Source organism: Ylistrum balloti, unplaced genomic scaffold (assembly GCF_031769215.1).
Source record: "Ylistrum balloti isolate Yb309-2 unplaced genomic scaffold, AGI_CSIRO_Ybal_v1 Utg371124, whole genome shotgun sequence".
Taxonomy (NCBI): domain Eukaryota; kingdom Metazoa; phylum Mollusca; class Bivalvia; order Pectinida; family Pectinidae; genus Ylistrum; species Ylistrum balloti.
In genome coordinates, this window is record NW_026782617.1 from 144,409 (window position 1) to 160,865 (window position 16,457).

The window sequence follows — 16,457 nt, forward strand, 5'->3', positions numbered from 1 at the left end:
TAGCTCAGACAAGTAAGATCACCATGTTTCTAAGCATGATACCATGATAGCTCCGACAAATTAGATCACCATAATTCTTGGAGCATAACTCATGGAGTTATTCTCACTTATTCAATTACCAAAACAGTGTTGGCTTGATACCACAAATAGTTATCAGCAGATCAACTTCCAGCTTTATCAGAAGGTTTATTTCCAGGATTGGTTGGACAACTTAGATGAAAGCTATATTTGGATAAAAGTTTTGTGGAGTTATGGCCTTTAGTGTTCACTCAAAACTAAAGGTAGTTTTTAACGGATCAACTTCAACCTTTGTAGGAAGCTTCACTAAGTTTAATAATGGTAATTTTGGAGAGCAATTCATAGAATTATGGCCCCTTATTCAATTACTGAAAGTGTCCGCTTGATATCACAAGTAGTTTTCAAACAGATCGAGCTTTATTGAAAGGTTCATTACCATAATAGCTTGGACCAGTTCAATAGTTGGAATTTTCAGTTGAAAATTTACAGAATTATTGCCCTTTATTTAACTATCTGCTCAATATTGAAAGTAGCTTTCAACGGATCAAGTTCAAACTTCGTAAGAAGGTTGATTGGATGACCACAGTTTTCAGACAAAATTTATGGAGTTAGGGCCCTTTAATCACCAGTTCCTCTAAAACTTGGTAGGCTTTATAAACATCATGTGAAATTGTGTTTTCCTTTATTGCTATATGATTTTACAAATTTGGGAAGAGTTATTGCCCTTTGTTTTTTTTCAGCACTTGTAGAGATATCCGCTCCTTCAGTGTGTAATCAATTTCTTTGAAACTTATGGTCTGAAAACCACAACTTGAAATTGTGTTCTTCTGATCAGTGTTTTCATTCGACAGTATTTAAAAGAGTTATTACAGTTTGTGTTTCCAGCATGTTTATTTTGTCCACAATATTTTTTTTTAATTTTCAGTTTGACATAATTTGGTTTCCCTCTAGGCATTTTGACTCATTATCACAATTTTCACATACAGCATTTCATTGGCATGGGTCCGATGTATATTGTTCTGCCCCGCGGTAATCTTGATACTTGACTACATACATACGGATAGGAGGATCGAAAAACACTTATTCTTGACTCTTCATACTTGGGCCTACGAAAAATGTTAGCATTTGCAAACATTAGATAGACTTGATTTCCAAGATTTTAAACCCAAATGTTGATCGAGATCTTGTTATTGAAATCTCAACCTTAAAGTACGATGTATTCGTAAAATGTTACATTTCGAAGGTTCATTAACTTACATGCACGCATCAGATGAAGTCTTTAGTTGTAACTATATCACTCTACAATAGATACACTGACCTGATATCCAAAAGGATCCCCAAGAAAATACTGCTTTGTTAACTGGATATCACAGTATTCAGTGTGAACATAATAAGGTATGTGTAGCTATTTCAAAACTTTTAAGTTCAATTCTTCTTCACTGTAAAGTGAGACATTTTGTCATGCAAGGTTTTAGGTCAATGCAGATTGTGCTAAATCAGTGCTACAGTTAAGGAGGTTATTTTTGGCTGTCGGGAAAATTCTGTTCAGCAGTGCATTCGATATTTATCTGGCGAAAAAATTGCAAATCATTTGGAGAAAAAGTGATACTGGTATTTGGGTTTTTTTTCAATTTTTATGGAAAAATTTTATACACAACAGTTGGGACTGTTAAACATACCAAAACATAAAGTATCTGTAAATTTGAATTTAGCAGAATTGTGTATTTCATGAGTAATTTTGATTTGTTAATATTGAGTTTTTAACAATATTGTGTTCCTTTATATACAAAAGTAAGTTTACATATTTAAAACTAGTTTTATAAAGAATAAAGAAGATATTTTTAGAAAAAAAAGTTTTTTAGCTAGCTGTATTTACAACATTTACCATACCACTGCAGTTCATCTACACATCTTCTATGTGAGAAAGCTGGTACATTGCCATGAGGAATATGAAGGTCAAGGTCGATGAAATTCAACTCAATACCTGATACATGTACAATGTCTAGAATTGTTGAACAATACTTTGTTTGTATATATGAATAAGTAAAATGTAGGTAAGAAGACCATATATTTCAGTCTAAAGCAAAAAAAATCTTAGGGTAAGTAGCATTTTACCAGTGTTTAAGAATTTTAATTTTGAAAATCCATTTTTTTTTTCTACTTTTCTGTCAGTTCTTTTCTATCATGGTTCAAACTAGGTCACAAGAAATGTCAAATTAGGCATATTTGTCTGGATCTGTTTTGAGTTGTTGAACACTGTTTTGTATGACACTATAGAAATGTCATGTTGTCATAAGTGCCTGTGGTATATATTACCTGTAAAATTAAAACCTTACCAGGAATATCAAAGTCGTGAAGTCTCTGAAAGTAACACATAATGAACTATCGACTCATTGCAGTACGTTTAGAACCTTTATCTCGTCGTCCTGATTTGATCTGTTCCTACAGTCTCTCTGGATATACTGTAAACCTACGATCAGTTTAAACAAAATTAACTTAATTATTATTAGATCCGTTCTAATTATATAAAATTATGCTTGTGAAAATAAATTTGAGTTCAATCTTTTGCAGTAAACATTGCCCAAAATCATGACTAAGTGATTAAAAAGGTCCTAGCCAGACAGGAAACTATTATTTGGGGGTGGGATTATCTGAGAGAAAAACAGATTGATTATAATATCATTATCTTTTAAAACACTTACTTCACATGTTAATTGACTGTTAAGAAATCACATGTCTTATATTGTTCTTCATCATGCTGGATTTTGTGACAAAGAATCTGAGTAAAATATAACCTGAAATACATGTCTGCTAGTGTATTAGTAGAAGTTAGTGTTGACTAATCAGGATTGTGTATTGAAACTTGTGACTAGGGATTAATGTTTGTTAAAAAATCTCTATGACTCGTACAATTATTTCATTGATATAACAAATAGGAAAAGTCTCGACATTGTTATCTTGCTGAAACAGGTAGTGAAACACTGTTGGTCTTTGACACTGATCGATTCTACTGTTGTACATTTCTGTATATACTGATCTCTTGTAATACAGAGTTGATGCCACAAGTTCTTTCAGCTGGCATGAGTAAGGTATGATGGCAATATAAGATAATCAAAGTACTGAATGTACTGAGAGGCTAAACGTATTGAAAAATGTTCACAAATAATCGCTAAGATATATTACTTTCCCCATACTCCTACACTTTGGAATGCAAAAATTACTAAAATAAGAGAACCAGAGGCTATTTTTCTTAATTTTAAGCGATTTTATATCTTCTTTAATTCTTATTTCAAATTTGACGACAATAATGTAAACAAATCAAAATAGGTAAAAAAAAAAAAAAAAAATACACACAACCATATATTTATCGCCAACAAACCAAATGATAAATAGCTCTATGATGAAGTTGACTAAATAAAACCTTTGAAATACCCAAGATGTTGCAATTACTATCCTATCAATAAGAGGATTTAAACAAATCGAAAGGACTTTATACCTACTTCTTTATTTTGAATGTATTGAAAAGTAATAGTCCTTACTTATTATAATTGTATTTGTAGTAAAAATCCTTTGTTTGAAGGAATATTTTCATTTCAAGGAACTTTGATACTCATTAACAAACATTGAGAAATCAGTACAATCAACCTTCATCAAATAAAACTAAAAGACAAAAAATATAAAAGTTATAACAAAGTCAACATCATGATCAGTACAGTATTAAAAATATATCATTCATAAATCATGAGCACCAAATGTACCTTGCCTACGAAGCGCAAACATTTTATCTTCAAAAACTTTAAAAAGTGTCTTTGCGATGGATGTGAAAATCCTGAAAATGTGTCACATCGGAGGGTGTGCGCGTAGATGAACAGTCCAATTTTGTGACGTCTAATGAGGTGAAGTGATGTTATATATTAAGACGATCTTGCCAAAACGACAAGGATTAAAGCAAAATTGATGTTCTGTTTGTAAGTTTTGTTTGTTTATAAGTTCTGTTAGTTGATAATTCAAATCAAGCCCCAAGACAGTGTTCTGTACGCTTACGTCATGTCGAGAATTCCATAAAATATATTGTTCAAAATTTATCAATAGTTCAACCACACTGTGCTTCTTTTTTGAAATATATAGTAATTGTATTGTTATTAAACAAATAAACTAATTTTGAATGCTTTTAAAATAGCGATTTGAAAAATTGCGACATTATTTATGCAGAAAATTGCCGCTAGAGGGCTCTAACTCTTTTTGATATTTCAGCCAATGAGAAGGCCAGGATCGGTAAAATTTTGTCTTAAAGGCCGTCGAAATAGGCTATGCGTACTGAGTACATTTAGCCTAAAATTTACACTTACTCAATGCTAATTAATTGACATGTATGTGTATACTTTGGTGGTATCAATTACTTAAAATGATTATGTACACACCGCTACAACCAACAGCATTTATCATTGATGTGAATAGTGATGACATTGAGTGATACGCTGGCAATTATCTTCTTAATAGTTATAAGTGTGGTTTCACAATCTGTTTGAACAATTCAATTTATAAATGAAACAAAACTTGAAAGGGTTTGAACTATCTCTAGACAAAAAGTTATTGTTTTTATTAAAAAAAAATCATGTGTTCAAACTACCTGCCTATTCAATCTGACTGGGAATTTACCAAAGCCCTTGTTACTAGGCTTAGGTACTTTGTCACAAGTGTCAAATTTGTTAAAACCTTAAAACAGCCTCTTCTGACAGACCAAAAGGTGCAGAAGTATGGTATTTGGCTGATAGGTTCCAGGGATGAAGCCCAACAGAGTTTGTGAAAAGAAATGACCTTAATGCTTATTAATGTCACAGAGGTCAAATTTGTTAAAACCAGTAAAAGGCTTCTACTGGTAAACCAAAAAAGTCCAAGAATTTGGATATTTGGTAGAAAGGTGTTTCTAGGTCAAAGCCCAGCAAATGTAGAGGAAAAAAAAAATGACAGTTACCAATAATCAGGGTCATATCTGTCGATGTTTAAAGTTGAGTATTCGAAGCTTTTTGTTGTTGAAATTGGCAAACATTGATTGGCTTTGCCCACTCTGAATGCCAATGGTGTACATGTCAATGTATTTGTGATGAACATTGATTCTGTGTTTGATGAACAGTAAATACCAGGTGAATGATGTAGGCCCATTGGGACTCTTGTTAGTTAACAGAAAACATATCCTTCTCTTAGCTTGCCCTTGAAATGGTCAACAGCATCTTATTTGTATAAGGAGTAATTAAAAGCTACTAGTGAGACACAGAGTAGCTGCTTATCTCAGACACCATAGTCTGCTTGACTAAAGGAAAATTCCAACTAGATAAGACTATAATACAAGGTGACCTGTGTGAAGATGTTTACCAGTAGTCACTGGTAGATTACAACTGTTTAAAAAAGTCCTCGTACTGTTCAGTTATCTATTGCTGTTTATAATAATGGACGTACCAAAATGAAATCTTCAAATTAATTTTTCATGGGTGCGTGTTTAGTCTAATCATTTCATTTTTTAACCCATTTCTTGCTCCTAAAGGGCCGGTTTCCAAAACGGCCCCTTCTCTGATTCAAATTTCCTGTTGGTGGTGCATTGCCCATGCTGTTGTGGTCACAAATCTATAAAGTATAAAGATTTAGGTCACTTGGCTTGTTTTTATGGCTCCTCAAAGTTGTACCTTTCAGAAGCTGTCTAAGTGTTGATAAAATGTGCATGTTATGTAAAATATTAATGAAAATCTAATCAAATGATAGTCACCGTAAAGAATACATTCATGGCATGATTGTGACAAAAAATCATGTTTCCATCGCGCCATTTGGCTGTTTTATGGAAGAAACAATCTCAAAAATGCCATTTTCGATGATAACATTTTAGACACAAAAACTGTGTTTTTTAGAGAATACACCCTTTTATGGGCGTTGGATGCAAACCAATATTTATCCTATTAAATAGTACGTAATATGCTATTGATGAGAGGAAAAATCATCAAAATGTAAGTGCTGGAACATTTTCAAATGTTGGGTTGAATTAGCCTATGGTTGAATTGCCGATTTTCGACTTTCTTTAGATAATTAACAAAAAAACGAGAGTATTTGCTCGGTATGTTGAGAATATGTACACAGATATGAAAAAAAGTGAGAGAAACACTTTTTCATAAAAAAATCCAACATGGCTACTTCATAAGGCCCCGTGCTTGAAGACATTGGCTGACAAATAGACAGAACAACAAACAAAACGTGTTCCTTATGATTTTGGTTGGTTTTCGCATTTATGGGAGTGTTCATAGCTACGGGCGATTGTATAATACCTATATTTATAAGTTTGGTTAGTCACATGGTAACGGGGATCTTTCATATAGAGCCCCAAACATACTTTCGACATATGCACTCTGTTGCCGCATGGAAAACTATTTCAAGTTTTGTCGGAATTTCTTTACCTGTGGTTGTAATGGTCGAGGGTTTTCCAGCGTCCTGTAATACCCAAGGTAGTACAAGATACTGGAGATGTGCGCACACATTCCCATCGTTCTCTCTCCAACTGGTCACTGGCAGTAGTAGTCCTTTATTGGGGCCTCAACATCGGGTGAAACAGTGAACCGTATCCAAACGTTATATTTCATTTGGCTTTTGTGTCGAGAATGTATTTGACATCGGAGAAGGTCTGGGGAGTGCTGGTAAAGCCACACCTCATAGTCGCCGTCATCACTTAAATGTTCGGCGATGTAACCAGGAGCCAGAGGTTCTCAAGTAATCAAGATCGAGACGGGGAAACAGTACTTTATTTATTTTTTTTTTTTTATCATAAAACTGTCATGAAAATATCCGCTCTGATATTCAATATAAAAGTTTGTATATAATAAGCTATATAATAGGGTTTCAGACAAGGTTGTTACTCATTTCCCCTTTTCTTTCAATTTACAACTACATTCAGGCGGCGATATGAGAACGTTCCACCACATGGAATTAGCTGATTTTTGGTACACATATGAAACAAGTAAAGCTCTATCCGATTTTCTGATGGAAATTTGCATCCAAAACTATATAACGGGAGAAAATTGCAAATTTATGGCATTTTTCTTCATAATTGTGTCTCTGCAAGTGCATTTTCATCGGAGAATATTTTTTTTTTATGTTTTATGAATAAACACGATGTTTTGGAAATATTTATCAAAAGAAATTTATACTATGTTGCGAATTACAATTTCGAGATAACCTTCTTTTATTTACGAACTTATGTCTTTGATGCTGAAATTGACAACTTTATAAAAACACATTTTCACTGAAATTATGAAATCTGGGTGTCGGAAAGGTGTAAAATTACTTTTCGGAAAAGAAAAAAACAGTAGTTGAGCTAGATAAGAAATTATACGGGGGCAGGCTCCTATGGAGAATTAACATTACTGGAAACAGGCCCTTTGGGCCTTGAAGTTGGAAGTTAGGCTGTTACCTGAAAAGACTGGCAGTTAATTATCTGTTTTGTTAAAGATTCAATGCTGATGTGATCGGTTCATTGTTTCTTTGAGCGAGAGCATTCAGGTTTACAGGCTTGACCATTTACACTGACAGAAGCTGTTCAGTTTTATGTCTTCTGTTTATACTGACAACTTGCATCACCTTCATTTACCTATGTTATTTGTCTGTCAGTCTGTCTGTTCATCATAATTTTATCAAGAACATAACGCAAAAACTCTTAATTGTTATCAACTTGAAACTCCATAGGTTGATCTCAATAAGGAGAAGTGCAGTGTACAAGAACCATAACTCTTTTTTGCATATTTTATTATTGAAATTTGGTGTATACATTGGTCATACTAAGAAAATGTAAGGTATAACCAAATTCAGGGCCTGCAACTTCTTAATTACAGAGTTATTGCCCTTTGATTGAATTTTGCGCACAGTATAATAATTTTTTACGAGGAGCATTCACCGTTTCACTGATACTCGCTTCACATAGCAGGCATGTTGTAGAGTAATCATTCGTCATTGCATCTGAAGTGTCAAAATGGGGATTGAAAGTGAATGCACACAAGTATTTACCTGAAATTACATTAAACATAGTCAATAATATGTAGAAAAATGAGCAGGTGTCTGTAGAGATTAGTGTTCAAAAACTAATGCAAGTTATTGGGTTATCACAGACATTGGATGAGAAACAAGACACTGGCATTCCTTGATGGAAGAAAAGCTGATACAGTCTTGTTATTTTCCGCCTCGTTAGAAGTTGAATATTGCAGCCATCATGCCCATTTTGCAACTTGACTAACTTTTCTTTCAGGTCAGTCTAATTTCCAGTATGGCTGCCATCTTAAAAAAAAACACATTTCAAACTTCTAAAGTTCCTAACAGACTAAATTGAAGTTTTGCAGGTCAGCTCAAATTCCAATATGGCAGCCATCTTGAAAAACACATTTTAAACTACTTAAGTTCCCAACAGACTAACTTTTTTTTTTTAGGTCAGTTCAAATTCCAATATGGCTGCCCACTTTAAAACTCACATTTTGAGCGTCTCCCAACGGGTGCCATTGAGTTCAAAATTGTTGAATATGTTAAGGAAGGAAGTTGACAAACTTGTTATTTTTCAGCTTCATCAGAAGTTCATTATGACAGCCATGGATAAAAATCCAGAATTTTTCAGAAAATGATAACGATAGTGTGCAGTTGAGGAATTTTGTCGTATCTTAATCTCATGTTAGGTCTGTCATACTCAATTTATTATAACAAAGGCAAATGAACATGGTTGTAGATAAACAACAGTATTATGTGGGGCCTTCTTTTTCTGAAGTTTAGGAAGTTTGTTGCTCTGAATAAATCATAAAGATTAGGAATCCTTCAAAACATTGTGTACTGACACTGCACAGCTCATTCAAGGCTTGATAAAAAAACCTCTATTTATCAAACTGGTGGATAAATTATTCTGCAGTGAGGTCAGGACCTGTCTTTTCTCAAGTCCAAAATTAGGTTCATGTGCATGATTGTACATTAACCGTAAAAGTATGTTACAGTTTAAATGTTGGGTGTTGACTGTATGGTAATCTGTTAACGTTATGACTTCAGATCTGTGTCCTGTCATCATCCTCGGGAGATGACTTACCCCCATTGTTTGACACTACCATATCTGGATTTTCAAACCAACCCTAGCCCTTCGTTGAGAGGTGATCATACTGTGTTTACTATAGGGTCAGGGTATTGGCAGACTGGGATCCTTTCAGTGCCAGTGGACATGTGTCACATTTGTGTGTTGGGGTTGAAGACAGAGAAATTCAGAATTGGAAATTATGATCTGTTCAGTAGATAAACACAGTCCTTATGCAGATCCGTTCTGGTAATGAAAATCCTATAGAAAGGGAATTTTTGTGTGGAATAGGGATACCTGCCATGTTGGGCATTTCTTACCTTAATTACACAATCAAAGTGTTCCCGAGCAATATCTTTTTTGAACTTCTGATGTTCTATCAGTGGGATTCAGCTGAAACTTGCCTCAATTGACCTTTAGGTGGTCTAACCAAGTGTTGTTGTTTTCAGGTTTGTCCAAAATCCAATATGGCTGCGATGGCCAACACCTTGAAAAAAACATTGTGAAACTTATTGTTCTCAATGCCATGTGTGGCCCTGAACTGAAATTTTATGGAAATGTTAAGAAACTAAAATGAGAAGAGGTTCTGCTTGAATATTATGAACTATTTTAAACCTTTAAAACTGTTCTTATTGGAACTAATATTAAATCTAATAATACCTGGCTGCAGCTAGTTTGCTGTAAATAAATTTAATTTATTTTAAAACAGTTGCAAAACAAGGTTTCAAGCTTATAATATTTATCACTCTTGTTGGCCCAGATGGAAGCTCACAAGGGGCTTACTGTGGGAGGAAACCAGAGTACCCGGGGGGAAACCCACGTGTCTGGACAGGTAACCACATACCTTTTCACATCCTTTTTTCTGGGAATCCGACACAGGATCGCTAAGTGCAAGACAAATACATCACCACTGTGTCGCCTAACCACCCGGCTAGGTTGTTGTAGTCATGATTTTTCAATGATGAATAAGGTTTGTTTTCAGAGTGATAAAAAAATCTTATAAGATGGAACACTCATTTGAGAACATGTTACTAACATAAAATCAGACATCAAAGGACTTGTCTATGAACCTAATGTATCAGTCACTGATCATTGATAAATAATCAATTTTTTAACCATTGCACGCTCAACTGCCATGTTTTAAAATGTCAGTTTTTGACAATTTTCAGATCAATGAAACTGAGATATCTAGAGTATAAATCAATACGAGAAACATCTCGTGAGCAATAATCTACAAAATATTAATATACATAACAACATAATATTGATCCTCTTAGAGAGAGAGACAGAAATTTTTAGTCTATCTTTTTTGAGAGGATAAATGAAAGAATACAAAAATACAATTAGTGAATCAGACATCAAATTCTATAGGCAAATAATATGTAATTATATACCAAAGATCTATAAAACATAATGTAAAAAAAAAATTTGAGTTCACTCTAAATGGTATGTTTTTACCTGTTTGGGAGAAATTATGTATATAGATCGGCAGTTGATCAAAAACAGTATGAAGTGTCAGCAAATATGAACCACATTGTGTGTTTCAATTACTGTGATATTACTCGGAACTGTCATTAACGGAGACTTCACTCGCTTATTGAATCATGTCTACTCGGCCATATCCTGGCTTGGCTGATTACAAGTTGTTAAATACATGATGAAAATATATTTAATTTGTATCTAAGTGAACGTAAAAACATTTGATTCGGAAATGAAATATATGAACTAGCAGGTACATAGAGTATTGACTATGTAGTATTTTATCCTTTGTTGAAAAGGCCGTATTATTTTGTTGGCACTACAGTTATACAGACTTCATCATCTGCTGCATAGATAAAGGCAGCTATTTGTCACTGACAGGTAAGATAAGGTAAGGCAAATTGTCACACAATTGATGGTCAAAAGGAAAGGTGAGTCTTTCAACTGAATTTTCAAAAAAATATTCATTATGTTTGTAGCTCACTTGGCTAGATTTGGCATACCATGACATCTGTTCATCAGTCAACTTTTCCTACCAATCACTAGTATTCATGAATGACTGAGAGTTTTCGACCATATTTGGTCAAAAGTATCCTTAGTTGAAGGGCCGGTTTCAATTTTGTATCAGTCGGACCGCTTTGGGCCAGAGAGGTGGGGCCAAATAGGGGAAGTAGAGGAATTTTTTTCAAATTATTCTACTATTGTAGAAATGATTGGATTTTGTCCAGATTTGGCCAGATATACCCTTTGTTGAAAGGGACTCAATTCGAATGCCTGGATTCTCTTCCAGTACACAGCAGGAGGGGCAGGGCCGATTATTGGAAAGAGTGCAAATTTGTTAAAATGCTACTTCTTTATGGATGAAGATGGCTCAGTTTGTATTGATGGTGGGTTGCTGCCTCCCGTGATGGTGGGTTGCTGCCTCCTGTGATGGTGGGTTGCTGCCTCCTGTGATGGGAGTTGCTGCCTCCCGTGATGGTGGGTTGCTGCCTCCCGTGATGGTGGGTTGCTGCCTCCTGTGATGGGAGTTGCTGCCTCCCGTGATGGTGGGTTGCTGCCTCCCGTGATGGTGGGTTGCTGCCTCCTGTGATGGGAGTTGCTGTCTCCTGTGATGGTGGGTTGCTGTATCCTGTGATGGTGGGATGCTGCCTCCTGTGATGGTTGGTTGCTGCCTCCTGTGATGGTGGGTTGCTGCGAGGTGGGTTACTGCCTCCTGTGGCGGTGGGTTGCTGTCTCCTGTGATGGTGGGTTGCTGCCTCCTGTGATGATGGGTTGCTGCCTCTTGTGATGGAAGTTGCTGCCTCCTGTGATGATGGGTTGCTGCCTACTGTGATGGTGGGTTGCTGCCTCTTGTGATGGAAGTTGCTGCCTCCTGTGGTGGTGGGTTGCTGTCTCCTGTGATGGTGGGTTGCTGCATCCTGTGATGGTGGGATGCTGCCTCCTGTGATGATGGGTTGCTGCCTCCTGTGATGGTGGGTTGCTGCGAGGTGGGTTGCTGCCTCCTGTGATTACGGGTTGCTGCCTCCTGTGATTGTGGGTTGCTCTCTCCAGTGATGGGAGTTGCTGCCTCCTGTGATGATGGGTTGCTGCCTCTTGTGATGGGAGTTGCTGCCTCCTGTGGTGGTGGGTTGCTGCCTCCTGTGGTGGTGGGTTGCTGCCTCCTGTGATGGGGGTTGCTGCCTCCTGTGATGGGAGTTGCTGCCTCCTGTGATGGTGGGTTGCTGCCTCCTGTGATGATGGGTTGCTGCCTCCTGTGATGGGAGTTGCTGTCTCCTGTGATGGTGGGTTGCTGCCTCCTGTGATGGGAGTTGCTGTCTCCTGTGATGGTGGGTTGCTGCATCCTGTAATGGTGGGATGCTGCCTCCTGGGATGGTGGGTTGCTGCCTCCTGTGATGGTGGGTGGCTGCCTCCTGTGATGGTGGGTTGCTGCCTCCTGTGATGGTGGGTTGCTGCCTCCTGTGATGGTGGGTTGCTGCCTCCTGTGATGGGAGTTGCTGTCTCCTGTGATGTAGGTTGCTGCATCCTGTGATGGTGGGATGCTGCCTCCTGGGATGGTGGGTTGCTGCCTCCTGTGATGGTGGGTGGCTGCCTCCTGTGATGGTGGGTTGCTGCCTCCTGTGATGGGAGTTGCTGCCTCCTGTGATGGTGGGTTGCTGCCTCCTGTGATGGTGGGTTGCTGCCTCCTGTGATGGTGGGTTGCTGCGAGGTGGGTTGCTGCTTCCTGTGATTGCAGGTTGCTGCCTCCTGTGATTGTGGGTTGCTCTCTCCAGTGATGGGAGTTGCTGCCTCCTGTGATGATGGGTTGCTGCCTCTTGTGATGGGAGTTGCTGCCTCCTGTGGTGGTGGGTTGCTGCCTCCTGTGGTGGTGGGTTGCTGCCTCCTGTGATGGGGGTTGCTGCCTCCTGTGATGGGAGTTGCTGCCTCCTGTGATGGTGGGTTGCTGCCTCCTGTGATGGTGGGTTGCTGCCTCCTGTGATGGGAGTTGCTGTCTCCTGTGATGGTGGGTTGCTGCCTCCTGTGATGGGAGTTGCTGTCTCCTGTGATGGTGGGTTGCTGCATCCTGTGATGGTGGGATGCTGCCTCCTGGGATGGTGGGTTGCTGCCTCCTGTGATGGTGGGTGGCTGCCTCCTGTGATAGTGGGTTGCTGCCTCCTGTGATGGTGGGTTGCTGCCTCCTGTGATGGTGGGTTGCTGCCTCCTGTGATGGGAGTTGCTGTCTCCTGTGATGGTGGGTTGCTGCATCCTGTGATGGTGGGATGCTGCCTCCTGGGATGGTGGGTTGCTGCCTCCTGTGATGGTGGGATGCTGCCTCCTGGGATGGTGGGTTGCTGCCTCCTGTGATGGTGGGTGGCTGCCTCCTGTGATGGTGGGTTGCTGCCTCCTGTGATGGTGGGTTGCTGCCTCCTGTGATGGGAGTTGCTGCCTCCTGTGATGGTGGGTTGCTGCCTCCTGTGATGGTGGGTTGCTGCCTCCTGTGATGGGAGTTGCTGTCTCCTGTGATGGTGGGTTGCTGCCTCCTGTGATGGGAGTTGCTGTCTCCTGTGATGGTGGGTTGCTGCATCCTGTGATGGTGGGATGCTGCCTCCTGGGATGGTGGGTTGCTGCCTCCTGTGATGGTGGGTGGCTGCCTCCTGTGATGGTGGGTTGCTGCCTCCTTTGATGGTGGGTTGCTGCCTCCTGTGATGGTGGGTTGCTGCCTCCTGTGATGGGAGTTGCTGTCTCCTGTGATGGTGGGTTGCTGCCTCCTGTGATGGGAGTTGCTGTCTCCTGTGATGGTGGGTTGCTGCCTCCTGTGATGGTGGGATGCTGCCTCCTGGGATGGTGGGTTGCTGCCTCCTGTGATGGTGGGTGGCTGCCTCCTGTGATGGTGGGTTGCTGCCTCCTGTGATGGTGGGTTGCTGCCTACTGTGATGGTGGGTTGCTGCCTCCTGTGATGGTGGGTTGCTGCCTCCTGTGATGGTGGGTTGCTGCCTCCTGTGATGGTGGGTTGCTGCCTCCTGTGATGGTGGGATGCTGCCTCCTGGGATGGTGGGTTGCTGCCTCCTGTAATGGTGGGTGGCTGCCTCCTGTGATGGTGGGTTGCTGCCTCCTGTGATGGTGGGTTGCTGCCTACTGTGATGGTGGATGGTGGGTTACTGCCTACTGTGATGGTGGGTTGCTGCCTCCTGTGATGGTGGGTTGCTGCCTCCTGTGATGGGAGTTACAGGGGTCAACTGGGAAAATAGGGAAAATCCGTCAGAAATCCTTCTTCGTTTACAGGAATGTCAGGTTGTTTTCTTTATTTAGCCTGAAAAATCTTTGGCTGAAAAATCTTCTGCTGAAGATGTCTTGGATTTTTATAGACATTTGGTCCCAGTCCTTAGGGGAAGGAGAGCTGGAGCCCAATAGGGAAAATTGAAATAATTCTTAAAAAATTCTTCTTCTTGACTGCAGGATGCCAGGATTCTGTAACAAACATATGTAAGGAAACTTTATGTTGATATTATTGTTTAGGGTAATTTTTTACCTTATTTAGAAGGGGTTGGAGGGGCATGGCAGAGGAGAAAGTAAAGTAAAGCATTACACTATTTTCTCCTTAATTCATTTTTTTTCACCAAAATGTTTTCCCATTCACTCTGATTCATTCATAAACACAAATAACAAAAAGTATGTCTGGGGTGGGGAAATTAAGGGTGGGGCAGGAGGTTTGGTTTTGGTTTCACTACACTATGGCCATGGTAAAGTGAAATATTACCCTTTTTTATGTGTTTATATGAATATATGATTATACCATTATTGTATTTTGACCCCAATTCATTTTCTCGTGCTTCACAATACTATGCTACACCGGTATGTGTCCATTATGAATGCAAATAACTGGTTAGAGGATTTTCTTGAACAGCCATGGTCCAGAAGTGAGAGTTACCAAGATGATCTGCAGCCATTAAAAGCTCTTGGCGAGCCAAGTTGAAATCAGAAGAGTTTAAATTTATGCCATATTATGTTGTTATGTCCTTTATCATAGAGTGTGGTTAAATATACACAGGTGATGTCTGTAATATTATCAAGAGAAGCCTGCACCCTCTCTATTTATAAACTTTTCTTAAAATAAAGTGAGATATGTTGGAGATCTTGAATGTAATCTTTGGCTTACTCCTACGTCTAGCAATTATAGTGGCTGTCAATCCCTTACATACAGGGTGTAGAGAAACAATCTATTTAACATAGAGGTTAGGGAAGTGCATACAATATTGTATATAACTCATATTAACCAGTGTTTCCATTCAATCTATAAATTATATGTTATATTTTAATAGGTTTTTCTTTTAAAGATATACCACCAATGCTTTGTATAAATTATTAACTGGTATCATTATCATAGATGTTTGAAATATTTTTTCATTACCCTTAGTATATCTTGAGGGAAAGGTTTTATCTTTTATAGACCTATATAGATCAATTGATATATATCTTCAGAAACAATTGACTATGCTGTGATCAAAATATGTTACAGATATCTCACTATCATATATATATCTTCCATATCATACAAATATCTCATAGATATCAAATCGGTATCTGTAACATCATTTCAATAATCTGCATCATTATACAAGTCTAGGGCTGATTGATAAGCTGTGAGCCTCATATTTAAGGGTGTGACTTTTGGTCGATATATTGCATTATTTTTCAACATAATCCCCTTCAGTATCTGTACACTTCTGCCAGAGATGTTTAATGCCCTTAGTGCCCCTTTAAAGAAGTCCTTTTCTTGACTGTTTAGAAAGTCCTCCGCTTCTTGTATGAAATCATCATCTGACCAGAAGTGGGTGGCTGGAAATGGCCTTTTTTCCATTTTGGAAATAGATGAAAGTCTGATGGAGCAATGTCAGGTGAATAAAGCAGATGTTCAATCAATCCAAAGTCAACCATAATAATATAAGGGACTTTATTGACCGTTTCTGGGATTGCAACAGGCCTTCCGAGACCGGCAGCATCCCAAAGGCTCTGCCTACTATTCTTAAATCCCGCCAACCACCTTTTCATTGTAGCATATTGAGTATGGATATCCTTAGGTGCTAGACTTTTCTTTTTTGTAAATTTTGTAAAAGTCACTTGACTTGTTAACTTTAGAGTGCTAGTTCTTCGACATGAACTGACCAAATGACAACAGTCTTAGGGTACACAGCCTTAAATAGTCAGGAAATATTATAGAGCTGAAAAAGGACATCCTTGCTTCAATTCTTCAATACAAAGCTAACAACTAATCGATCGGACCTTGTATTGTCAGCATCATAGAGACATCTCCAATATCATACAGATATTGCCAATGTCATAAAGATATTGTCAATGTCATACAAATATTGCCAATGTCATAAAGATATTGTCAATGTCATGCAGATAT

At 38.6% G+C, this 16,457-nt stretch overlaps 1 protein-coding gene across 1 annotated transcript; it reads right to left on the reverse strand.

The window, feature by feature from the left end:
• Positions 1 to 11,427: 11,427 nt before the first annotated feature.
• Positions 11,428 to 15,908, reverse strand: LOC132560863 (putative protein FAM47C). Its single transcript, XM_060225567.1, has 3 exons — positions 15,771 to 15,908; positions 11,902 to 14,261; positions 11,428 to 11,809 (listed from the first exon to the last, which is right to left on the reverse strand). Exons 1-3 carry the CDS (start codon positions 15,906 to 15,908, stop codon positions 11,428 to 11,430), a joined length of 2,880 nt encoding a protein of 959 aa, XP_060081550.1.
• Between the last annotated feature and the right edge of the window lie 549 nt (positions 15,909 to 16,457).